This window comes from Scomber scombrus, chromosome 21 (assembly GCF_963691925.1).
Source record: "Scomber scombrus chromosome 21, fScoSco1.1, whole genome shotgun sequence".
Taxonomy (NCBI): domain Eukaryota; kingdom Metazoa; phylum Chordata; class Actinopteri; order Scombriformes; family Scombridae; genus Scomber; species Scomber scombrus.
The window spans coordinates 4,551,925-4,579,189 of record NC_084990.1 but is presented as its reverse complement, the minus strand read 5'-3'; the positions used below and the strand labels follow the sequence as shown (position 1 = coordinate 4,579,189).

The 27,265-nt window shown below is 39.5% G+C and overlaps 2 protein-coding genes across 2 annotated transcripts in view; one reads left to right on the top strand and one right to left on the bottom strand.

The window, feature by feature from the left end:
- The window catches only part of LOC134003823 (putative uncharacterized protein MYH16), a 35,538-nt gene extending 25,427 nt beyond the window's left edge, over nt 1-10,111 (top strand). The window contains exons 8-23 of the mRNA XM_062443177.1: nt 1,752-1,838; nt 2,195-2,440; nt 2,543-2,660; nt 3,941-4,068; nt 4,192-4,388; nt 4,480-4,612; nt 4,696-4,912; nt 5,002-5,138; nt 6,292-6,395; nt 6,585-6,777; nt 6,867-7,070; nt 7,155-7,280; nt 7,373-7,543; nt 7,701-7,901; nt 8,004-8,150; nt 8,705-10,111. Coding sequence (XP_062299161.1) covers nt 1,752-1,838; nt 2,195-2,440; nt 2,543-2,660; nt 3,941-4,068; nt 4,192-4,388; nt 4,480-4,612; nt 4,696-4,912; nt 5,002-5,138; nt 6,292-6,395; nt 6,585-6,777; nt 6,867-7,070; nt 7,155-7,280; nt 7,373-7,543; nt 7,701-7,901; nt 8,004-8,150; nt 8,705-8,857 — 2,562 coding nt within the window. The 3' untranslated portion in view covers nt 8,858-10,111. The remainder of the gene's footprint in view (nt 1-1,751; nt 1,839-2,194; nt 2,441-2,542; nt 2,661-3,940; nt 4,069-4,191; nt 4,389-4,479; nt 4,613-4,695; nt 4,913-5,001; nt 5,139-6,291; nt 6,396-6,584; nt 6,778-6,866; nt 7,071-7,154; nt 7,281-7,372; nt 7,544-7,700; nt 7,902-8,003; nt 8,151-8,704) is intronic.
- Nucleotides 10,112-11,153: 1,042 nt separating this feature from the next.
- The window catches only part of gas7b (growth arrest-specific 7b), a 63,068-nt gene continuing 46,956 nt past the window's right edge, over nt 11,154-27,265 (bottom strand). Inside the window, exons 10-14 of the mRNA XM_062442096.1 lie at nt 24,200-24,328; nt 22,841-22,964; nt 16,141-16,220; nt 15,785-15,883; nt 11,154-12,707 (exon numbers count right to left, since the gene is read on the bottom strand). Of these exons, the coding sequence (XP_062298080.1) occupies nt 12,594-12,707; nt 15,785-15,883; nt 16,141-16,220; nt 22,841-22,964; nt 24,200-24,328 (546 nt within the window). The 3' untranslated portion in view covers nt 11,154-12,593. The remainder of the gene's footprint in view (nt 12,708-15,784; nt 15,884-16,140; nt 16,221-22,840; nt 22,965-24,199; nt 24,329-27,265) is intronic.

Here is a 27,265-nt window from a genome sequence, read left to right as displayed (position 1 = left end):
TTTTGATGTAGCTTATGAAGTTTTACATGTGTTTTAAATGATATCAGGTTCTATTAAATTGATGGAGACAGTGTTGATTTTGAGGGTGATTGCCTGTAGCTATTTCTATCTTTACGGTGTGGATAGCCAGTATTATATTATAATAAAATCATACATATATTAAAAACAATACCAGGTGGATTTTATCCATGAAGCATTACATATATACAGTATATAAAACTACCACTATAAATCCATGAAAATAGGGACAGAATTATTATTAGTGATAATTCTTATTCTTAAACTATTAATATTGTTAGCTACTGTTTAAAAATTGCATATGATGATATGTCAGTTAATGTTCAGGGTCTTTCTGTAGTATTAACAATTAATATGTAATAATAAAACATTTTAAAGTTCATATACATATTCTGACCTCCATTTAGTTTTCAGTTAAAGTTGCACTAATAAATTATTTATATTAACAGTGGGTCAAATGACTATGTGTCATGTTAAAGGGGTCAACCGTAGTGTCAAATCAACAGAAAATTATCATACAACTTTGCCTTTCCCCCAGTTAAATAGAGCTTTTAGCATCTTTTAGCTCATTGTTTTGGTTTTACAGCTCACAAATATTCATTTTTATTTTTTATTTATTTATTGTTCGGTTAGGCATCACCGCTTTCATCAAACTCATTTCAAGCCACAGCGAGCAATAGCAAATAAAAAAAAAGACTTGCTGAGCACCAAACAGGATACAGAAAAAGTGATCAAAAAAGTTAGCTATTAGCACATGAATATAGTGGAAAGTTTAGCAACTTAGGAGTGAAATACATAGTTTTTCTCAGGAGTTGGAGATGAAACAGAGCTAAAAGAAGAGTGAATATTAGATTTACATTTGTGAAGTGGCCAGAAACATGACTAAATAAACATTACATCATGTCTGCTAGGTGTGTAACCAGGCAGTAGTTTGCTAACAGGTTAGCTCTGATAGCAACCTCACAAACCTTTATATTTTTTAGTACACAGTGGAGCATTTAGCTGTTGAAAAGATAGATATTCCTCTCTGAAGTTTGTGGAAACCTAAAAACTGTTTAAAAAAGGAGTGAAAATTGGAAAAACACAACTCTAATGCTATCATTGCTCCAGGTCTGCTAGCTGTGTAAATAGGCAGCTGTAAATGCTAACATCTTAGCTATAACATCTTTATAAGGCCATAAAATGTCACTGTTGTGTGACTTGTTATGCAAGCAGTTACTGCCATGTGTTGACAAGAAAAGTACAGCTTTAAGGTGATTTTCAGTATAGACCATATATTTCTTAGCTTGTTAAAGACTGAAAGAAGCCGGGCTCCACTTTATAGGATATTTGGCAGTGAAGGAAGCACTGAATCACATACACAGGAAAGAGAATCTTATAGATAATATTTAGACTATGTGACAGCAGTTAACCCCTGTATTGCTCTGACTGCATACAAGCTATTCTCCTGACCTCTGACCTCTAGAAAGATCACTTCCTATTGTGAGCTGTCAGTCAAGCTGATCCCCTGGTGGTTACATATCCTGTCCAAGGAGGTGGGACTCCTTTAGGGTCAAAATAGATGAACAAAGCAGTCCTTTGCCGGTTTATCTCAATGTCCTCTTAAACTTTAATATCAAATATTACAGTTTTATATTAACATGAATCTCCTGTATCCTGACAAACAACATCTTGGAAGATTCTACTAAATTTGAACACATTTGTAGACTTTTGAACTGGCTTGTGTTTGGCAGGTGGAGAAGCAGAGAGCAGATCTATCCAGAGAACTCGATGATCTCACTGACCGACTGGAGGAAGAAGGAGGGGTCACCGCCTCGCAGGTAAACTACACACATTCTTACAGAAAAACACACACACACACACACACACACACACACACACACACACACACACACACTTTTCATCCCTTAAGGAATGGGAAAAACACATATTAAATTTCTTTCCAAGACTTAGATGAGAAGATTAATACCACTCTCCGTACAGAGATGTAAACTGATAATTGTTGGTTTTATGGGGAGTTGCGTGCTAGAGCAGTAAGGTTGCCAGGCAACAAGTGCTATTGCCAGAGATGGATAATTACGTTTTGTTTTTCAGCAAGCAAATAGCTGCATTGCACATTTGGTCTTATTCTGCCGAGAGCTCAGTCTACATAGATGCTTGTGATTGTGATTAACAGATAGAGGTGAACAAGAAGCGAGAGGCCGAGCTCCAGCGTCTGAGGCGAGACCTGGAGGAGACCTCTGTCCAGTCTGAAGCGCTGGCCGTGATGCTGAGGAAACGCCACAGCGATGCCATGGTGGAGCTGAGTGACCAGTGCGAGGCTCTGCAGCGGGCCAGGGCCAAACTGGAGAAGGAGAAACAGAAGCTGAGGATGGAGGTGGACGAGCTGTCCGCTTCACTGGACAGTCTGACGAAAGCCAAGGTCAGGAAGTTAGGTCATGTGGACAAGAGTACGATTTCTAACAAACCATTAACGTCAGGCTGTAACACAACTTGTGCTGGTGTGTCTCTGTTGGTGCTGCAGACCTCCTCAGACAGCCAGATGAAGAAGCTGGAGGAGCAGCTGTCTGACTCCAACAGGAGAGGAGATGACCTGCAGAGGACGCTCACTGAGCTCAGTGTGGCCAAGAACAGACTCACAGGTACAATAATGTCAAACTCATTAAACATTGATTTTTTACTAGTGTTCCTAAGGAGATCACGCCCAATGTTAATCTTATATTTGGTCTTGCCATTAAACAGATTCACTGACAGTATCTTCAGGGTAGTGAAATAGTGAAGATATACAGAAACTTCATTTTCATAGTGCTACAGTGTAACGTGAGATCTTGAAGGAATAGTTTGACATTTTAGGGATTACAGTAATTCACTGTCCTGCTGAGAGTTAGTTGAGTAGATTGATACCACTCTCATAGTTGTAAGATAACTATTGAACTGGAGCTGGAATTCTATTAGCCTAGCTCTCACCAAAACTAAAAAAGTGCCTATCAAAGGTCACTATTTCTCATGATATATCTTGTTTTTGATCTGTGTAAACATTTTAATTTAAAAACAATCAGAGTGGTTTTACAGGGAGTTACGAGCTGGAACTTTCCAGATGTAGTGACTCATTTTATTTCCATAACAAACACACAAAGTAAAACCTGTTGATTAGTGAGCTTTAGATGTGTTAGTGGGTATATTTTTGAGCTTTGGACAGAGCCAAGCTAGCTGTTTCCCAATGTTTTCAACTCTTATACTAAGTTAAGCTTATCACCTGTTGGCTCTAGCTTCAAACTTTAATAACAGGCATGAGAGAGGTATGGTCCTGTCATCGAACTCTCTGCAAAAAAGTGAATAAACAATTTCCCCCAACAATATACATTTAAAAGTATACTCCAACATGACACCTGTTTAAAAGGATGTCAAAAATGGCTCACTTTATGTGCATAATATGGTTCAAGTTCCAACACTGGTGCTGATTCTCCAGTTCCGATAATGCAACTAATGAGAACTTTCTGAAGCAGCTTTTTGAAGTTTCTCAAACTTCAAAAAGCTGCTACAGAGCTACAGAAAACATTGTACAACTGTATTCATTTAAAATCGGTAGAGTTTGGCTTTTACTTTGTTTCAAATGGTGAGAAATATATTTTTTCAACCCCCACGAAGAAATGAAACAGACACAGATATGTTCATAATCTACTGGATGATGAGTTCTTGATGCTCTGTTTGGTAGAAGATAATGTTCTCGGACGTCCTTGCTATTTTATACTGTATCTTTTCTCAGTTAGCACACAATGTAATCCACATCTGCTGTTGTAACCAAACAAATAATCATAAGCCAAAACACACAAAAAAATCACATTGTTTGCTATTTTTTACATTTAGTGCTTCAAAGTATGTTACAATGTGTTGTTAATCAGCGCTCTGCGTGTTCTGTCAGCGGATAACGCAGACGTGAGTCGACAGATGGAGGAGGCGGAGGGCAGAGCCAGCCAGCTGAGCCGCTCCAAGACTCTGCTCCAATCCCAACTGGAGGAACTCAAGAAACAGTTGGATGAGGAGGTCAAGGTCAGTGTTATGAACTCAGTATGGAAATATGAAATAGAAAACATTCAGCGTGCAAATACAAAGTCTTTAATGTGGTCGTTTTTTCCACAAAATGAAACATATTCGTTCTGTGGTGGTTGGCAGTGTAAGCAGGCGGTCACCAGCAGCTTGAGTTTAGTGCGGCAGGAGTGCGAGGTGCTGAAGGAGCAGCTGGAGGAGGAGCAGGAGAGCAAGCAGGAGCTCCAGCGCCTCGTCTCCAAACTCAACAGCGAGGCGACGCACTGGAGGACCAAACACGAGGCTGACGCCATCCAGCATGCTGACGAGCTTGAGGACACCAAGTAAGTTGATACTGGCCTCGTTTGAGATGATGTGGTACCTTGAAATAATCGGAAATGTATCTCGGTGGTCCAAATAATGTGTGTGCTGCAGGAAGAAGCTGGCATCACGGCTTCAGGAGGCAGAGGAGGCCGTGGAAGCCACCCAAGCCAAATGCTCCTCCCTGGAGAAAACCAAACAGAGGCTGCAAGGAGAAGTGGAGGAGCTCTGCATGGACCTGGAGAAGGTAGAGCGGCTTTTATATGAGCATTACCTCTCTATAAACTTCCCTTTAGTTGTTGTGTTTGAGCATCGTGTTCCTTCTCTCAGGCCAGCAGCTTTGGACAGGCTCTGGATAAGAAGCAGCGGGTGCTGGAGAAGCAGCTTGGAGACTGGAAGCAGAAGTGTGAGGAGCTGGTGGCTGAGGTGGAGGGCTGCCAGAAGGAGAGCCGGCAACACGCCAGCGAGCTATTCAAACTCAAGACAACACATGAGGAGTCTCTGGAGCAGCTGGAGGCTCTACGCAGGGAGAACAAGGCCTTCCAGGGTACAAGAATACTTTATTTTAACCTCACAAATAGCAGATGATTGTAACCACAGTTCAATTAATGTGTGTGGCTTGGCTTTGTCTTACAGAGGAGATTGCTGATCTCACAGACCAGCTGTCAGATGGTGGTAAGAGTGTCCACGAGCTCCAGAAAGCGAAAAAGAAGATTGAGATGGAAAAAGAGGAGTTACAGGCCTCACTGGAAGAGTGTGAGGCGGCTTTAGAGGTACACAACTTTAATATATCAGAGAAGTCATTTTTATTCATTGGCCCAATATCACAAATCACAAATTTATCTTGGTGGGTTTTATAGATAGGACTGTCACGATAACTGATATAATGATGATATAATAGCATAATAATGCAAGGGGGGCAGGGGGGTGAGATTGTGTAAAAACACAGACTGCCATTATGGTCGGGGACAGAGTTATTTACCCTTAATTATATATATGCAGTGCCGCCCGCTTCTGCAGTCTCCACTCAGGACGTACATAGTGAGGAATGGAGGACACTACTTGCTTAGCCAGTGTCACATAAATAGCCTCTTAGCTGCTAATGTGAAGTGTGGTAATATTGAGTTAAAAAAATAAAGGTCATGTCCATGTATCATACGATTGCCAGTCCATATATAGCCATGATGATGTTGATAATTACGTCATTGTATAATTAGTCGGTAATTATTGTACAGTCCGTACAACAATGCAACATCATCTATCCTTATACTATCAATTTAAAGGAGAATAAACTCACAGGAAGGACAGATGTGTAACAGATGTTCAGTGTACAGAATAAACCAAGAAAGTAACATTACAGAAATACATCATGGACGACAACAGGATGACAAAATTATAGATAAATAAATAACATGTATGAAATATGTGGTGTGGAGGATGTTAAACAGCTTCCAGGAGGCACAAAAACAGGATAAGACCTGAGCCACATGACCTCCATCACCATGGCGACCCGGGAAGAGGACAGACTACACATGCTTTACAGACATAAGAATTTTTTGTAACTAAATACACATATGTTGATGTTGGTTCTTCCGTATCCAACCGTATCCAACCATCAATACGATGGTTGGCAAATGGTTTATATTTATATTGAATTACTGTCTCTTCACGCTACACCCCTCTCTACACCTACAGTTACCAGATGTGTATTTATTCTTATTAGTCTGACAGATTTTCTCAGTAAAAACTCATCTTCCCCACCCTCTATCTTTCCCCCGATGTACCTAAATCATTGTTCAGTTTTCTGAAAAAAACATCCATATTTGGGGATAGACAAATATTTCCATGTCCTTGGCAGACAGTATCATTTATTTCTGGCTCAGTCATTAATATTATCATGATTAATTATTTTCCTGTTTTCTCCAGGCTGAGGAGACCAAGGTGCTGAGGCTGCAGCTGGAGCTATCTCAGGCTAAAGGAGACCTGGAGCGCAGACTTCAGGAGAAGGAGGAAGAGATGGAAGCTGCTAGGTACCTCATCTCTCTCAGTGATGCTTTTCTCATCAACAGCACTAATGCTTCTCTTCCTGTCCTCCTTTCCCTTTATTCCTTCAATAAAGCACTTTATCTTTAGAGGTAAGACTTTTCCCTCCTTCAAACCCGGCTTTGCCACAACACATATGCAGAGTTTGTAATGCTTCTGTCCTCCTGATCTGTTAGAAAAAGCCACCAGAGGGCACTGGAGTCCCTGCAGGCCAGTCTGGATGTGGAGGTGAAAGGCAGAGCAGAGGGGCTGAAGCTGAAGAAGAAGCTGGAGGCTGACATCAATGAGCTGGAGCTGCAGGTGGACCTGCTCACCAAAAACAACACAGAGTTCAGCAAGAACAGCAAGAAGGCGCAGCAGCAGATCAAGGTTGGATTGATATCATAAGCTTTTTTTCTTCTACAGCAGGTCTGCTCTTCATAGAGACACTCACTAGAATCTGTCCTCCACTGTCCCAGGAGCTGCAAGTTCAGCTGGAGGAGGAGGTGCGGAGCCATGAGGAACGCAGGGAGGATCAGGCAGCCCTGGAACGACGCTGCGCTCTGTTGGTCGGCGAGGGCGAGGAGACGCGCTCGGCCCTAGAGTGCGCAGAGAGGGCCCGCAAGGTCTTGGAGACAGAGCTGCAGGACGTCAACGAGAAATACAGCGACCTCAACAACCAGGTGATATGTGGTGTCTTTGCTGTGGTGTCCTGCAGAGACTGAAAATCTGATCTGATCATGTCTTCTTTATATCTGTGTGTTCAGTTCCAGTCAGCTCTGAGCGGGAAGAGGAAACTGGAGGTGGATCTTCAGGCTCTGCAGCAGGAGCATGAGGAGCTGCAGGGGGAGCTCAGAGGATCCATAGACAAGGCCAAGAAGGCCAGCTGTGAGGTAAAACACAGCAGACGCCTGATATGAATTCAGCAGAGTTTCATTCAAGTTTTGTGAGATAATGTTTTGATTGGGTGGTGTGATTGTGTCAGTTGGCACGAGTTGGGGAGGAGCTGCGTCTGGAGCAGGAGCACACGCTTCACCTGGAAAGAGTGAAGAAAGGTCTGGAGGCCCAGATCAAAGACATGAGCAGCAGGCTGGACGAGGCCGAGCAGATGGCTCTGAAAGGAGGCAAAAAGATCATCCAGAAGCTGGAGGCAAAGGTACTGAGTCATAAAGATGCTGTCAGCACGTTGGTTCTGTAAACTCAGTCACTCTAGTGTACAATACACAACCAAAATGAGTTGTAATACACTCCTCTGCTGTGTCTGCATGTGTGCTCCTTCCACACTGTAATATGTGTTCTGTTTGTGTGTGCAGGTGAAGGAGCTGGAGCTGGAGCTGGACTCGGAGCAGAAGCGACACTCTGAGACGGTGAAGACGCTGCGGAAGAACGAGCGGCGGCTGAAGGAGCTGCTGTTCCAGTCCGAGGAGGACCAGAAGAACCAGCAGAGGATGCAGGAGCTGGTGGAGAGGCTGCAGAACAAGATGAAGGCCTACAAGAGACAAGTGGAAGAGGCTGTACGTCACCTCATCCTCTGACACAAAACACACCACACCACATTTGACTTACAGTACATATCACTTGATGTTTCAATCACACACAATCTGTTTATATTGCAGGAGGAGCAAGCTAACATGAATTTAGCGAAGTATAGGAAGACTGTCCATGAGCTGGATGATGCTGAGGAGCGAGCTGACATCGCTGAGTCAGCACTCACCAAGATCAGGACCAAGAATAGGGGCAGCTTTGGCAAAGGATACTCCTCTGTAAGTAGCCTGAGCCTGTTTACAGGCAAACTGCTCATCTGTCAAAAAGTTGTATGTGGATTAGGACATCATCTACTACAGCCTGGTGGGATTCTGATATGTTCACTATCATCACAGGTGCTGCTGACCTTCAGGGACTTTGCAGTCACAACTAAATTTAATGGCAAATACTGGAGTTAGATTTTGTACATACATGATTCACACATGTTGAATCTTACTTACTCAACAAGTATTGGATGGATTGCTGGTAAATACATTCATGTCTCCCTCAGGATGATTGGTGCAACCTTATCTTTTCATCTAGCGCCAACAGCTGGTCAAACTTTTAGTTTGTCTAATACTTTGGATCTGATTACTACTACTGCCTTTTTTTTCATTTCTGTTATAAAATCACCTGAAATGAATGTGTATTATTTAATAACTCTTCTACAGTCCTACAGAGTTTAGATGGGGAGACAAAGGAAAAATAAGTGAACCTATGAAAATACCATAGGTACATTTTGTGCATATTTTTTTCTGAATGATGACTGTGATGTGTGTCTCTGGTCCTTCAGGGTTACAGCACACCGTATCCAGGCCTGGTCAGGTCACCCAGCTCTGTAGGCTCAGAGGGCAGAGGAGAAAAGATCCTCAACGACGACAACGAGTCCGTCAGCTCCCTCATCCCGGCCTATCTCAACTCCCTCAAGAAGCTCATGATCGATTAGGAAGACAAGCGATCACATCAGCTCCAACTATTTACATGCCTGACATCAATCCAGCTCCGATGTCATTTGACATTGAATTGATCTAAAATGTATTCAAACCTTCCTGTTTGTGTAATAACTGCAGTCTGTCAGATCACACCTCTAATAACACACTCCAGCTTTAATCCAACACACATTTATATCCACTGCATAGTGTCATATTTGTATGTAAAACAGACTATGTATGGATGGATGTTTCTAAATTCCCACTCAAGTTAAAGGTGGCACTTTATGAATCAATTATAAGTCATTTTTAAGCCTTTTAAAAAACAATCCAAAAATAATGATATATACCCTTAATATTTTGTAAGGGTTTACAGACACGAGGCTGCCAGTTGAAATGCTGTCTCTACTCATATTCTGAAATATGACAAATTTAATACCCTAAATATACTATTTATTGAATAATGCCGTACTTTAAATGAATAGTGTTCAAAAGCTGTAACTGCAGTAATGCTAAATCAGATAAGATCTCATTTGTACGCTAGTTAGCTAACTGTTAAATGGTATACATGTATATTAACCTCCAAATAAGCACCCTGTTACTACTAACTTTTATAACATGCTACTAATATGAGGCCAAACTGGCAAATATGAGGATTTTTAGGCATTAATGCTAAGCTAGCAGGTTAGCCAAGAAACCTTGGTTAGCTTTGTTCATCCCCAACTTGCTGAATATCAAAACTACCGAACAACTCTTTACGCATCAAGTTTAATCAACTTTTCTACTACTGAATACTGCATGTAACCAATACTTTCTCATTCACAAGCAAAATAAATAAAAATAGATGAATATAGTTTACTACAACAGCAGCCATCTTGGGTCAGGTTCAAACCTGTTCAGACTGGATCAAACCGGTAAATCTAGCAGCAGCTGCAGTTTTAAAGTCAACAGATAAAATATTTACTACTGTCTAAATGATTATAGAGCATAACTAATGGCTTATAAATGACCTATAACAAGATTTCTTTTGCGTGTTACCAAGATGCAACTAGGTGCCATCATGTGTGGGTTATTTAGGTCAAATATGAAATGCAATGTCAATGTATTCTACCTGAACTATGTCAGGTTTATCTCTGTCTGAACTTTTAACCAAATCTTTATTATTATCGCTGCCTTCAACTGTAACAAGGCTTGGACAAACCATTTTATTATTGAATGTGAAAATGTGTTTTGTTTTTTGTTTTTATTTTTTAGGAAATAAAAGACTTTTACATGTATCATGTTTTCTTCATTATTTCATCATCTCATCAAACTCAGCACTTATGATGTCATATTGCACAGTAGAGCAAAAACAAACCAGAAAAGGAGCATGTTGTGACATATGATACATATTTTCATTTTTATTAATGACAATGCCAACCTTTCGCTGTTAATGTACAAAAACGTCTCTTCTCTCGGTGGTCAAGTAATACTAATACTGGACAAGACATTGTAAAAGAGCATTTTGTACATTTAGCTTGAATCCCAACTGAAGCAACTATTTCCAAAACTGTAGAATATTTTTGAGAGCTGTCATTTCTATTGCATATAAAACACTTTGTGTTTCATATATCATCCGTACCAAATTTCTGATGTTTTAGTGAAAGATTCTATTTACTGTATTTTACATCCTTTGCACTACTGTCTCCTTTCATATCAAATCACACATCTCATGTATTTACACCAGACCCCCAGAACACAATCAAAACACTTCACTTCCATTAGTAATAAAATGTGTAACAAGTAAGTTCTCTTTAGAATGTTTTCCATATCAACAGCAACTTACAGTATATTTATTAAAAATCATTTGGGTATAAAGTGCAATTGGCTGATTTTTTCAATTTCTCATTAGGAATGAAGTAACAACAAAGGAGGAATTTAAAACTGTTGTTGAACTTAAGACTTCAGTTTTTTGGTTTTTTGGCCAGATTTGTAATTTTAGTTGGCAACTGACCCTTCACTAAACCCCGCCCCCAAACAACGAATGTCAATCGCTGTCAATCATAGCTTAGCGACTGTAGCTACTGTAGGTGGGCCTGTCAAACTTTGGATTTCCTATCATACTACAATGTGCATTCGGCTCGGATAAGAGTAGTTCTGCCTGTTATTTCAAGAGTTTGGATGGTGGTGTCTTTTTTTAAACACCTTCTGAAAAACAAAAGTTTAAGGAATGAACTAAATGTGTGTTTATCTTCTCTAGCATAAGCTACAAACCTGAACATTTCTGACTAATTAGCTTACTACCTTCAATGGTAGCTTAGTTTTATTTCCAAAGGCAAGGGGAATGTCATTAACTTCATTTTATTATGTGTTTTTTGTGACGCTAAGATGTTACCATATTAGAGTTTAGAGTATTGATAGTGCTTTTTATTTGGCTTGGGGAAGTTTAGAGACCAGACAAACTTGTTTTACATAGTGTTGTATTTATGTTGGTTATTCTCTCTTGAAAAAGTGAAGCATACTTCTAAAAAACACGAACATTGATATTAATACATGAACACTGTTGCTTAATAGCCCAAGTATGTTTTTCTAAGCATTCAAAAAGGGCTTTGCTAAAACAAGTTACATTTTAATTTTGACTACTCTATAATACTACTTTATTTTTACTATTTTATAAGACTAACTAGATCGACTGATAGACTGTATCCTGTAGCGTTAGCCTAGTCTGTTAGTATAACACAATGTATGTAGGCAGCAAGCAAATATTTAAGACTCTTGCATGGTTTTAGTTTTAGAACTAATCTTCTGGAAACTTTAAAAAAAATGTAAATGTCAGGTGACAGTATTTTCAACTACATCACTGAGTTGGTGCATCAGCATTTAACTGTTGCTAACGCTAACTGCTGTTATTTTAGTTCTACACTCCTTGGCAAGAAATTACAAGCTGCTTTGATCTACATATGTTTTAAATTGTGAAAAAAATATTAAGAATTTTGATGATAAATCTACCACTATTATAATTGTAAACTGCATATGTGCCCTCCTACTATGTAGGTTTTACATGTGTAGCTACAGTAACTAAGGTGGGGCGGGGCTTTGCAAAGGGTCAATATAGATATTAATATTACAATACTTTAGCCTTATTCTGGTACTCAGTAATATAACACTCTTAGGTCAGAATGCATTTAGCTTAGCAGCTTTCGTTAAATCATTTTTGCCAACAACTCGCAGTTCTGAAGTCACGTGTGCATCAACACACGTGACACCAAGAATTACCTCACAGAGCAAAAGCACATAAAACAGCAGCATTACACTGCCGCACGACATAAAGCTATTCAACATTTACAGATGTTAAATGTTCATTGTAGATGCTTCTTCATCATTTGCCTCACCTGAGTATCCTTTTTTCAACAGAATTCACACTCTCATTCTCCTGTGCTGTTTAGCTGAGCACCAGCTTGCATACCAGAACACCAAGACCCGCCACTACCTGACATCTTCACTCATCCGTTGGGGTCATCACAAAACTCCCCAAACACTGACATCATCATCCTCATCAGGTTTGTCGTTAGGATGTTAAGAGCCAGTGAGCACTGACTGATCACCCCTTCAGTCTGTTAGGAGTCACACATGGATCAGCGGGTGAGAGATGATCCCAACACACATTCAATTTCCCACTCAGTCTTTAGGCGCTTTGCATCTGGATCAGTGTGTCCGTCTGTGAGCCCGGGGGTTTAAAGTGTGCATAAGCAGAGCTGGCGGACAGCACTGAGGTTAAATCTCTATGTCCACTGGCCTGATGTCTCCAGTCTTATTCTCCCGCACCCACAGCTCTCTGTCTTTAGATGGGTCCACACACTGGAGGAGCTGGTCCACCGGCTCCATCGTCTGGACAAAGAAAGGAACAACAGTCAGCTGCAGCATCAAAATGGAAATTTTACTCGCATGTGTTTGGATGATGCCTCTTTCATAGGGCTTGTAAAATGTCTGTTTGGCTCCCTCTACTTGTGTGCAACTCATGAACAAAATTTTTTTTTATTCTGATTGATTAATCATGAAATTCAACAATCTGTGATTTCTGATTAGCAGATTCTGTTGCTATGGATACCATTCTGATCATAGATGAAACTGACAGCTGTTTTCTTTACGCGCAGTGAACACCCAAGTTATTTTAGTTGTTTAAGTGCTGCAGTGTGTGTCGGCCAGCCGGTCTCGTATGTTATTGCTGGAGTTCACCGCTCTGCTCTAGAAACAGGTCGAGAGTGTTTACAATATACTTAAGTTTGTCTCGCAAAAAGTAATTATTTAGTCATGAAATCAAAACATGCCTGCAACAGCTGCCTCTTTTGAAGATGAACTATAAGATAACTCCCTCACAGTGAGTTCTACCTTTTTCATTCTGTCAGCATCGCATTATTTCCTGCAGCAAGTCGGTGGCCTGATTGTGTGAATCTACGAGGGTCACGTAGAGTTTTTCTTTTTCTTTTGGCGTTCCCTTGCAATACTTTTCTTCTTTCATTCCTTCTGAGCCCCACGAGTCTATTTCCACTCAGCTGCTCCCAGCACAACACCCCAGTATGGATCATCTCATTGAATTTTACTTTGAACTGCGCATTATGTATGCTGATGTGCCATTACTGCTCAATAGGCATGGTTATGTAAATGTGAAAGTAAACTTAAATGAATTCTTAGATCAAGAGAAAAGAAAGCAGTCAGTTTCATTCGTGACCAGGCACTGTACTCAAGACATCTTGACCTACAAGTAAGAAAATAGGATGTCTGCTTAATAATGAAAGAGCTGGATCCCAGACGGGTTTCACTGAGGAAAATGAGACGTCTCCATAGGCGCAATCACCACTCAAAGTGACCAAATTTCATCTGGTATATTGGCTCTTATGATAAACTTAAACTTTTTTATGCCTCTAGAGCAGTGGTCTCCAACCCTGCTCCTGGAGAGCTACTGCCCTGCATGTTTTAGGTATCTCCTCTCTCTAACTCGTTATCAAGCAGCTGAGGCTCATCAAAGGGCTTGATAACGAGTTGATTATTAGAATCAGGTGTGTTAGAGTGAGGAGATACCTAAAACATGCAGGGCAGTAGCTCTCCAGGAGCAGGGTTGGAGACCACTGCTCTAGAGACACCTCCGTTTCTTAGGTGTGATCTATTTTTAATTCTACTCGCAAACTTAAAGTCCCTCTCCACTCAAAAATGTGTTTTGCTTATTTTTACTTCACTTGTTGTTGTTGATGTTTGACTGTCACTTGTGCAGAATGATGTATGTGCAGAGTTTGTTTTCATATTCATCTGCTGAAAGAAGAAAGTTGAAGGAAAGGAGTTGAGGAAAGTGCTCATCTTAAATCTGAGTTTAAGGATGATTTGTGACATCATAACTAGTTTAAAGCCAGTCATGGTCCAGTATGCAAAAAAGCAAAAGTGCGATGTGGACACTCCAGAAATGAACAACATTTGCATATTCATAGATTCCTTGAATCATCAAAACACATTTTTGAGTGGAGAAGAACTTTAAGAGGGCTCTTTGAGTGATGTTATATGTGTTTTAAAAGACTGCACAATATTGTATAGGTCATGACCTATATGTTAGTTTAATTTATTCTTGCTGAATCTGCTGTTTTCAGGAAACTACCTCCAATCGCACATCTGTGAGCATGTTACTCCACTTTCCTTTATATCTACCTTCCCTATCATTAACAGACTTTTTTCCCCTCTCCAGTTCCAGAGTTTCATATTCATTCATATGGCCGAATACTACTTAATAATTTTACATTTGACAGGTGACAAATTAAAGGATAAAATCGGTGCAGGTCTGAATGCTTGATCCCTACAGTGAAGGGATCTGGTGGCTTTGTTATGCTGTGGGGGTCATTTTTCTGGCATGGTTTGAATCCACTTGTCCCCTTAGAGCGAAGAGTCACTGCAAATACAATCCAAAGTTCTGAGTGTGATCACCTGATGGGATTGCTTTCCAGGATGACAATGCCCCATCAATGACGGGACACAAGGGGTCACTGAATGGTTTGATGAGTATGAAAATGATGTGAATCATATGCTGTGGCCTTCACAGTCACCACATCTCAACCCAAATTAAGACCCATCATACAGCACTCTCCACCACCATCATCAAAACACCAATTGAAGGAATATCTTTTAGAAGAATGGTGTTCATCCCTCCAGTAGAGTTCAAAGACTGTAGAATCAATGCCAACGAGCATTGAAGCTGTTCTGGTGGTACATGGTGACCCAACACCTTACTGAGACACATGTTGTTTTTTACTTTAATTTGTACTGGAGATATAAAAAAATGTACAAAATAAAATTAACTTTTAAAAGAGCAACTCAACACTGACATAACTTAAATTGGCTCCCAACACATAATCAAAACATGTATTCTATTATATACTTTGCTAACAAATCATACATTTTTCAGAGAACACTATGGACCAGGATAAATTGATGAGTATAATAAAGGGATTGTACATATAATTTCATGTCTCAAAAAGTAGATAAAGGTGACCACAGACTACATACTATACATCACCTTGAGTGACAGTAGGAATTATTAAAAAAGAGAAAACACTAAAAATGTAGTGATTATTATCGTAACTAAATAAGTACTAGAGTTTGATGATGAAGTAGCGTTTTCATTATTTGGCTGAAAATGTGTTAAGTCGAGGTGTTTTTGCGGCTTTATTTTAAAAAGTATATTAGGTCATTACTTACACATTGGCACAGTACATGGTATTTTTAATTGTGTATTTTTAATCATTGCCAACAAGTAAAGTAGAACATGCAGCATGGTATAATCCTAATAAATTTCCATTAAAACCTGTCAGACTAGGCTGCATATGATTAAAACATTTAAGTTTCAAGTTTCTTTACACATTAGTTTTCTTACTTCTGAACACAGAGTAACTGTTAGTTGCAGCTCTGAGGTGGGTTGTACTTACACTTTGGTTGAACATATCTGTCTCATGTCGAAGGGTGGTGTACTGACACAGGTGCTGTCTGATCATCTCCACCCGCTCCACCTCCAGCCGCTCCAGTTCCTGAACACAAAATCAGTCTGAGTCATAGAGGCATCTCTACACATCCATCTGTCTGCACTCAGTAGAAACACGGATCTACAGGATCTATATTCTTAAGTAGATATATTTACATGTGTCAAAAAGGCTTTTAGAAGTTATCTTTGCCCTTTGACACATTTCAGGGCTCCAGTCACCAAACAATCTCTCAAACTACCACAGCAACACAACTTTCCTTCCCACATTTCACACCCTTACTCATCAAACACATGGTTTCTTACCAGGCTCGTGGTGACCATCTCCTCAAACCACTTGGACTGGCACTGGTTGTAAAGGTCGACACAGCGCATCAGATCATCTCCTGTGACAGTGAATAAAAAGAAGCCATTGACAAAGTGTCTGTTTCTCTCAATATTTTGTACATCCAAATGAGTAATGCACAATGTCACCACTAGATGGTGCTACTACCCAAATATTGACATCCCCAGAGTTCGTTCCACCTCTCCCATCTGATACGATTATCCCAAACAGTGCAGACAATCTGGACTGATAATAGATTTCATTATGATGCCATAAGCAAGGATAAAAAGGAAAGGTCTAATCTGTCTTTTCATTAATGTTACTCACTGTATCCTGCTGGCAACAAAAACAAACACTAATCATGAGGAAGATTAGATCAGAGAGGAAATGATGCACATCATTCTGTTCCTCAGCAAATGACTCTCAATCTTCTGTGGTGAATGTCTGCTGAGATATCTGATACTTTATATCCATGTTAATGTTGTGAATACTAAATAGCTCGCAACTAATGCAGGACAGTGTTTCTCAAAGTGGACTCTGGGGTCTGAAGAGGATCCTTGAGGGGAGTTTGTTTCACTCACTGTCCACATCCACCTTCAGTATAGACAGTTATATAATTCTCTGAAAAAGTCATGTCTAATGATACAAGATGGAGTTCTTAGAGTGAAAACTTTACTTGTATTTACACATTTTAGTTAAAAAGGCAAGTCAACAATTGACCAGCTTTGTAGGAGGGATTATGAATGAGGAGTCGACCTGCCTGATAGCTTCCGAGCCAACTGGATTCGTGGCTACAGTCTCCAAAAATAACGGAAAAATTGAGACAAAGTGTAGCTCAGCTGTACATGGTTTAAGCTAATCTGTCATACTTCATCAATTGTCAGCTACTCCTAACAACTACTGCCACATCTTCAATGATAACTGACATTTACATTAGATGGGTAGATAACACATTACTTATTGGTAATAACACCATACAAGAAATCACCCGAAAATAATTTGTTGTGTTTTCGTTACCTTAAAATGAGCCCTTTACATCTACACAGGGAGTGGATCCTCCTCCATGGAGCCCAACATGTTTCTACAGTAGCCCAGAATGGACAAACCAAACACTGGCTAGACTAGAGACAGCCTTCTGTGTTTCTTGCAAGAAGGTTTTCAAGTTTCTCTTGGAAGGGGAGGGGTATTCAGTTGGTTGCACTCTACAACCTCACAGCTGGATGCCACTAAATCTTAACCCTGCAATAACTGATTATTTTGCCTCTTGGGGGAAGTGTAACAGGCTAAAAAAACAATACTGAGATATTATCACGAGTAAAGTTAAGCAGACAGTTGCTTATTTACACCTTCTGTAGACAAAGAGCAGCACAACATTAGCCTGGAATACTCTAAGACTCTCTGTAAAACAGAAGGTAACTACAAAGTTGGTTGTAATCCTCTGAGGCTTCATAGTCTTCACCATCACCTATTGTTATTTCAAAGAAAAATTGGAAAATACTGATCACAGCTTTGTAAAATGTGAGGGTAGCAAAACACTGCTTTTCATCCTGCTGTTCAGTTATTCTGTAAATAGCTTAAAGTTTGGTCAAATCATCCTATTCCACTCTGTCTCACAGTATTATACAGTATATATTCTGTATCAGTTTGTTCCATATCTCCATTGAAACTATATGTTGTTAAGACTTTGATTCAGTGAAATTACTTAAAATGTCTTTTGCATCATTTCATACACATTTCCCCAAGAAATATCTGGTACCTCTACTAGAATTTAGAAGAAAACTTTGTGGCTTTGAACAATGTTTGTCTGCTCAGCATACAAGGTCAGTGGGATTTAAAACGATAGCTCTTCAAACACCATTTTATCTAGGTTCTATGTTTTGGCACATCAAAAAGTTGTAGTGTTTACGGCTGCCATCGTTCAGCCCAGTTTACAGTAAATAGGGTCTTCAGGTCAGCTCAGCTCAGAATAATGCTTCTATAAATAGAAAGGGGAGAAAAAAAATGGGAAAGAAAATGCAAAAGAGTTGCTGATTATGCTGCAGATAAGCCCACACTACTACACTCCAATAAATCCCTTTAAATAAGAATAATGGGCTCGATAAAAGATTGATCATGGTCTTAGGTGGTTGATATAAAAGAAATGTCTGGTATGAAAGGCAGCGAGAGCATGAAGCGATAATGAGCCTTTGTTATGAGCAGACAGATGCTCCGCTTTAGTTGTTTTGGCATCAGTCTCCTCGCTGCTTCCCTCACACTGCAGTCATCACTGGCAGCCAGACGCCATGAGCACCGTCAACAACTGCTGCTGTTTTTCTCCCCCGGTTGCATAAGCAGCACGGAGGAGGGATGGCTGTGTATGTGTGTGTGTGTTATTTGTGTGTGCACGAGGAGAGCCAGTTTGGACAGAGGCTCTGTACTTGTGTGTGACAGCATGTGGTTGTGTCTGGTTGAGTCATGACATCACACCCCTGGCGGAGAGTCTACATCTGTTTACTCTTAGCCGGTCACTTTTCCTCAGGTCGCTCAGCTATTAAAAAAAAAAACTTTTATAAAGCAACCTGGCTCCTGCTAAATGCTACTTCTCCACCACGCCTCTTTTTCCTCTCACACCCTCTTGACATGCACATGTGCTTTGTTTTCACTGTTTGTAGCTGCTGACCAGGCTGTAAGCACAGACCCCATGTTGCCAATGAGACAGGCGTGTGTGTGTGTGTGTGTGTGTGTGTGTGTGTGTGTGTGTGTGTGTGTGTGTGTGTGTGTGTGTGTGTGTGTGTGTGTGTGTGTGTGTGTGTGTGAATATAACCTGACTTCACTGCATTATTTAGTCTGACACTGTGTTCATATGTGCTGTTTTCTAAAGGGGGAGGTTATTCAGCTGAAACAAGAGCTGCATTAATGGTTACTTGAGTTTTCAAATGTCAACTGAAAACATATGTCGATTTTAAAGTTGTTGTATTTGTGAGTCAATTTACATAAATCTGTACAGCGGAAAAATTCTTAGATGTGGGCATACAGCGGTCTGTGGTCACATTCAGCTGACATGACCAATACAAAATGATACGGCAAAAAAACATGTACAGTATAATGTTTTTTTCTCATATGGGTCAATATAAATATACTGTATATAACTATAAATTCATTCATATATATTGTCATTATTTCTGTTAAGCTTACAGATTCCCTTAAGGAGTAACTTAACACATGCCAGATATCTTGTTTTTTCTGCCCTCCAGTGGTTTAACTCCTTACTGCAATAACCTGCTGCGCCTATTTTAGCATGGTTTCTGAGATATGATTGGTTGTTAGTAGAATGACAGGCAACTGTCATTAATTAACAGCGTATCAAAGTTTTTCATTTTCTTATGCAGGACATGTTACTATAGCCAAGCTGTAAACCTGTGATAGTTGTGACCACAAGTGACAATAACAGGATAATGCTAAATGCTAAAACGTACTTTAAAAGTAGAGAAGAATTGTTACGTCGTAAAGTTAGCAAACTGTTCCCTGTTTAAAGTTTCTAATTTTCTCATGTAGGACATAGCCCAGTTTTCATAACTGTGACAACTGTTACCACAAGTGACGATAGTGGAATAATGCTAAAACTTACTTTAAAAGTAGAGAAGAACTGTTAAGTCGTAAAGTTAGCAAACTGTTGCAGAGTTTCTAATTTTCTTATGAAAGACATGTTACTATAGCTAAGCTCTAAACCTGTGACAACTGTAACCACAAGTGACGATAACGGGATAATGCTAAATGCTCAAATTTACTTAAAACAGTAGAGAACAACTGTAAAGTCGTAAATTTAGCTAACTGTCTCAAAGTTTCTAATTTTCTTATGTAGGACATAGCCAATCTTTCATTCTTGTGACAGCTGTGACCACAAGTGACAATAACGGGATAATGATGAATGCAGAGAAGTCTTAAAGTTAGCAAACTGTCTCAGTAATGTCAGCAACAAATTTGTATCTATCTGAAGTTGGGTTACATTAGCTAACACAAGCTACTGATGTATGTACAAAGTAAGGCTGTAGCAGAGGTATTGACCTGAGCAAGGATTAGTTTTATTGCTTGTGAATTCAACTTTTCATTTGTAAGAGGAAGTGTTGACTTTCAATAGCCATAGTCTAGCTTTAACTAGCAGTTCAGTCTCACATTCAGTCTCAAACATTTGGAAACAGTAGAGTAGGTTGAAATCTTTCCACTAATTCAAGAGAAAACAACAATCTCCATTATAAATTAAATTACTATGTTGGGTGGATGTTCAGATTATTTATGTGCATGTATGTGTGTGTGTGTGTGTGTGTGTGTGTGTGTGTAGCCACCCCCTCCCAGGCGCTCTGGAGTTAGTTCACACCCACGCCTTTCTGCCAGTCTGGTGTGAACACAGACTGGAGTTTCTCATCCCCTTTTTCTTCTCTCCTCTCCCATCCCTTCTATTAAATACTCCCCTGTCTGGCTCGAAAATGCTGATAAAGCTCATGCGTCATGTACCAAGACAAACACAGCATCTTGGTTCACAGCCAATCAAGTGACCGCTCAAATGAAGGGCTAAATAAACACTGGAGGAAGATGCAGATTTAACATCCAGTAAGTTAAAAATGTACTAAACTATATGAGTTCTGCTGTATGAGTCAGTGGTATCTGAGCTGTAACTAAATTGAGGGCAGCGCTGACACCAGCCACTGCTGATAAACCTCAGATGACCTCTCACATGGGAAAATATTGCATCTGGCATGGAGGGACTGAATGAATGATTAAATCAAGATCCACATATTGTTTGCAGAGATCAAACAAACATTCTTATGCAAACTCATTTAGAAGCAAGGTCGAACAATAGCCTGTCCAACTCTTTGTTTAAAACGAACATATCTTGGCAACTGTTCACCAGACTGACATTAAGTTTAGTTTGGATATTCATGGTCCTCAGAGGGTGACCTCCAATCATTTTAATGACCACTTTAACCTTATAGCTAGCACCACTGTCAGGTCAAAATGCCCCTTCGCTCACCACTCCTTTTTTCCTCTATATTGAGGTATCTCAAACACTGCTGGGCAGATATGTATGTTTGCTGTGGATACTCGCAGTCCCCAAATGCATGATCCCTAATGTTGTTGCTGACCTCCTGATATTTCCTTTAAGCACTCAAATCAGGCCAAAATTTGCAACTGCACAAAATATATAAACAATCAATGCAAAGTGTTACCCCTCTTACAAAAAACCTGTAAACAAGATATCTAATATTCCAATGGGCAGAATGCTATGAAATTGAGCACATTCATGCACCCCTGAGAATGAACCCTTTTGATTCTAATGATTCCATGACCTTTCAGTACAAACTTTATTTTCAGCCACACTACTGTTACTTTTCTATGAACAGCTTAGTCATCAGTATGTTTGTTCCGTCTCTTTTTATGGGGTGTAAAGAACATTATAACCTCTAGGGGACCCTAGCATTGCTTTTAAACTTCCAGGTCTTTAGTTTCACAGGACTGAAAAAGTGCTAATTAAAAATAATGAGCGGTTGTCGTTTTCCCTGCTAATATCATGAACCACTGGCAGAACTTTACATAGATCAATCAGCCTTCTCACAAACAAAACATCATTATGTGTTGTCATTTGAAAATAAATACTTTTCTCGTTCTGTCCTCTTGAAAATAAAAGAGAATGTGTCTAACATCAAAACATCTTTAGGTGTTTTTTCAACCAATTCTGAATTCTGAATGCAGACAAAGTAACAATTAGTCTTAGCGTTAGTTTGCATTTCATTTCTTTGCTCAGGCTAAAAATGCTATGTCTAAAAATCTGGAGCACTTTTTATTTAGTTTATCCTTTCAAGTGCTGGAATATTCCAATATTAACTCCATTGGGAATATCTGATAGACTTCAATGACTTGTCAGTGAGCTAAACACACTTTACATCCTTGTATGTAATCATATTCTACTTCTCTGTTGTCAATATTGTATTTATACTTTGTGAATGTATCCACATTTATCTTACACAGTTTTAATTTATCATAAAGTAACATCTGTTGTAGATACTAAAAAGGGAGTTTATGATATTTTTGACTTATACAGTACCAGTCAAAAGTTTGGACACATCTTACCATTACCTTGAGTCCCATCTGTTGAATTAATAAGTGTGTCCAAACTTTTGACTGGTACTGTATATCAGTAAAGTAAGACAGGGAATATTGTTAACACACCTGCATCAATCAATACACCAAGCCCAGCTGTGTACCAGTGAAAACATGTGAACACACACCACTGTGGTTTTATAGATTGTTACTACCAGTTTACAGCCGTAACACTGGATGCCTCAGTCTTTTTAAATTAATAACAGAAGTTTTTGTCTACCTCGAATAAGCCAAAAAGTAACCTAATGGTTTTTGTGTTGTATGTGATTTAAATGCTTTGGAGAAACTTTAGTGGGTTTTTTTTTTTCAAGTGTAGAAAATGTTAAAGTACCATCCATACTACAGTATATAGCCACTACTTAAAAATACTACTACTTAAGCAGCACTAAGTTAAACATATTCAATCTTATCAATCACAGACAGAGACATGGGAGAGCTTGCAAGTACACTGACCAGCACTTCCTTTTACCCAAAACAACAATCACCTGAGTGAGATCATGACCCCATAGTGACCAGCAGTTTGAACCTTTGACTTTTGACTCTGACCTGCTTGTGTGGATTTCCTGCGGGCCTTCTTGATGTCTTCTTCAATCTTGTTGCTGAGTTTGATCTCCAGCTGCTGAGTCTTCAACTCCAACTCCTTCTGTCTGTCAGCCAGAGCCTTACGGGCCTGGCAGTAATAAGGGATCACAGTTATAGAAACGCTCAGATCTCACAGCTGCACGTATAGAGAACTTTTTATTCTATAGCAAGAAAAACATAAGGTTGATTTTTTAGGCAGCAGACTTTTTCTGAAGACAAGCATCATTCTAATACTAAAACAGGGTTGAAAGGGTTGCTCATATACCTAAAACCACCAACAGGTAAAATGTACCTCTTTGCCTACCTCAGGGATGTCCAAACTATTCCATAAAGGTTCATGTGGATGCAGGTTTTCATTCCAACCAAGCAGGAGCACACCAGGCTTGACTGAATTAATCAACTGATCTCAGTCTTCAGACAATTGATTGGTTGAATCTTATGCTTTTGATTGTTAGGAACAAAAACCTTTAGGCACACGGCCCTTTATGGAATAGTTTGGACATGCCTGGTCTACCTTTCTGATACTAAAAAAATGTACTCTGCCATTGTATCTTCACAAAGTAATGTCTAAAGTCACGAAATGAGGTTGTTTAGTCAGCTGTGTTTTGGTCCTGTTGTTTTATAATCTACGTATCTTTACAAGCACTAATCGCTTTAGCCATCTAAAATTACACTCAAATTGGTATTAGAAATATTTGCATATTTGACTCGAGTGATATTATTATTTTTACTTATTTTTTAACAATAGTTGGTGCTTCACAACATTATTTTTGCAAAAGTCAAAGACTAGGGGACATAAATATTTTATTAAAACATTACAACAACAATAAATGTACAACCACCACATTTGCAGCTTTTATAATGTTAGTCTACTTCAATTCGTCATAGAGATAAAGCAGTCTGCTGCAAACTTTCTGAGAATGCATCCATCATCCAGTCTTAAAGCCTCCTCATGACAAGCCAACACAGCCAGCATCCCTTTTCCTGTCCTGGTTTTAATGTTCAATTCTCTATCGGATGAGTTTATCAGAGAAAAACTGTTTTATCCCTTCTCAAAGCAAAGAGTGCTCAGATGACAGATGATGTGAGACAGATTTGCAGTCACCCCAGCCTTTAGCCAATTGCTTTTCATTGTACGTATACAAAAAGGAGGAAACATTCCAGAGACGGGAAACAGCCGTCTGGTTATGGTAGAAATGTGGAATGTTAACCACCAGCGAGATGATTCCTGAAAATCTGTTGCTGCCAAATGCAAGGAGAGACTGTGTTACATTAGAGTTGACGTGCTCGTTGATGTTTTTGTGTGTGTGTGTGTGTGTGTACCTTATCCACCGCTGCATAGCGTCCAACCAGCTGCTTCCGCAAGTCAGCGATATGATGGTCGAACCTCTTCATGTCCTTCTTAAAGTTCTCCCTGAAGGTCAGAAAAGGCTTCTCCACTTCACTCTGGAGCTGCTCAAACAAAAAAACAACCAACAGTTCAACACGGACCACCAGAGGAGAACATTTTACATTTGAGTGCTTTTGAAATTAAATGCTAATTTTGGGTCGTGAGGATCCGACTGCAGAACTACTCCAGGAGGCCTCAGGTTTTCAAACCCCAGGAATGAGGTGCAACATTCTTTGGGGTCTGCAGGAGTGAAGAACCTCACTTGCTTTAGTGTCCATTTTTCCTCAAGAACTCTATTCAACATCAGTTTTATTACTAATTATTATTATTATATACATTCAGTAAAAGATTTTAAATCTGCATGAACTGATTTGTTCGGCTACTTGGGTAGAGCTAAAAACAAACTGAAAAAAAAAAAAAGCCAACTGACATATTATCTATCACCTTCTACGCTGATATGGCAAACTTAGGAAATATTTGCTTATTTACACATCCAGCAAAAAAGTGATCATGCTGCAGTCGAACAAACACCAAAGCAATTGGCTTAAAGACGCTGAAACACTGAAAGACACTGAGTGCTGACAGTAAGTGCAAAGTCAGGTAATCATTTTCATTTTTATAATTTACCTGTCAAATTTAGTCATTTGATCAAATCTTAATATTAAAAACAAAATCAGACTAGTGGATTTAGGCTACCTTAATATATTTGTATGCCAGGTATCAGCAAAGGCCAATCCCACAAACTAGCAACATTATGTTTGTTGTACTGTGTTATGAACTGTGTGAAAGAAATAATATTGCTATATTATATATTCATTAAATAAACACCAGGTTAGACAACTGTATCTAAACTTTTTTTTTTTTTTTTTTGGCTATTCATACCGGTGAGAAGCTAGAAGCAATTTAGCTAGCCTAGCCAGAGAGGGTAACTAAAAGCTTGTCAAACTTTTTCAGCTTAGGTAGCCAGTGAGTAACTTTCACTGAAATGAATGAGGTGCCATTTTTGGAACATAGTATCTAGTTCTTTAATACATCCATGTCACACTCCTGGGATCCCAACACTCTTCCTTTTGCCTCACAGACCTTTTACCCATAGCAGTGAGGTCTGTGACTTGCTGGTATATGTGGATCAAAGCTTTGCATACTGAAAAGAAACACTATGAGCCGGTTCATTTGACAGGCTCATACTGATCCTGAAATAAAGTAGGCCAGCTTATTGAGAGTCATGTGACGACGGTAAGTTTGCTGTGTGACAAATATAGAAAAGAAACTAATTTCTTGTGTATTTCCCCAACATCAGGCCGCCGTGGGTCGGAAAAAAATAAATAAATCAGGGATGGTGCGCAACTGAATTTCAATTCGGTGTCACTCAGTGATCCTTTTGATTATTGTGTTCACTGTGCACAACTTTTGATTACTTTCAGATTTCTGATAGACAGCTTTAAAATAGAACAACAATATAAATCCAGACGCAGATACCGTAACTCTTCATGCATATAAAGAGGCACTGAAGCAAAATTATTCCTTTTTTCCCCAGAAGCAAGTCATGAAAAGAATTACACTATTTCAATTTCAATAATTATACAGTTATCAGTCAAAAAAAAGGAAATCACTTTAGTCCTGCTCTGTATATCTGATTTCATTATCCTAAAAAACATAATTAGCTTCATTCCCTGTAGTGGGTTTTCAACATTGTGTCATCATCCTCTCACACTCAGCTAATTAAGATGAGAAATGGTTTGATTTTTATGGAGCTGAACAACAACTGGGACATTAAATATCAACTTTTTCTTCGCTTCCCAGTCAGATTTCTCTTCATTTCTGATTTCTGAATGCAAGATATGGATTTAATCCAAATTTAGTGGGAACGTATTTCTCCAAGGAGCGAGATATGATAATATGATAATATTATTTTTGAGACGAGTGACCTTTGAGTGACAAGATCTTTTCTGGTAATATGAACTTGAGCACTGTGCTGTTCACTGTCCAAGCTGTCAGTGATGAATGAGATCTACACTCCCCCTCCAGTATCCACATTGGAAACCAATCATTCAAAGTTAATTTCCACTCAAATCCTTCCTTTCTCCTGCAAGAACCTGGAGCGCCGCCGCACATCTGCGCATCTCTGGTGGATAACATCACCGACTTGATTTCCTCTGTCGGCCCAGCTGTAATCCTGGTCTATATCTTTCGTCTTCTTGCCTCCCGTGACATCTCACACTCGCACTTTACGACCCTGAAAATGAAGAGCGATGTCCCTCGAAGAAGCCGGTGAAGAAGGTGGAAAGTTTTCCGAGCTTATCTTTAGCTTAGTTCCCAGACCGAGCGCTCAAGAAGAAGGTGCAAACACTGGGATTGAGGTCATTGACTATAATGGGAGGAAGCTGGTGGCAGACAGCGTGTGATAAATGCTGATTCAAAGCCTGCGTGTCATATGTACGTCCTTCAACCCACAGAGCCATCGGGAAGCCCTTTACTGTGTTCTATTTGAAAGCAGTCTCTCTGCTTCGTCACTCACACAGTCGATATGGTATCATGTACTGTAAGACATAAAGGTTCCTCACTGCTTATCAGTTTTGTACTCCAATTTCAGAATATTCTACAATGTCGCAGCATGTTGTCCTGTACAAGACTGAGATTTTAAAATCTTGAAATGAGTGTTCAGACAGGTCGTAAACAAGCCAACAGTTCATCCAGGCAACCGAAACCACTTTATTTGGAGCACAAATATGTAACTACAATAAAGACAGATCTATGCTGATGCAAATAGAGTCCTGTTGTAGATAGGTTTTGACTTTTAATTCATTGTTTTAGTGTTTTAGTTCAGCTGTCGTTGGTAATGCTGCAACATGACATGTATCAGCCATGGACTGTTAATAATGAACACATGATGCATTTGTTATTTGTGTATTTTATTGTTGGCTACTATTTGCTACGGATAATCAAGACTGAAGGCCTTATGGTACAAGAGATGTGTTTGATTACTGAATGAAAAAGCA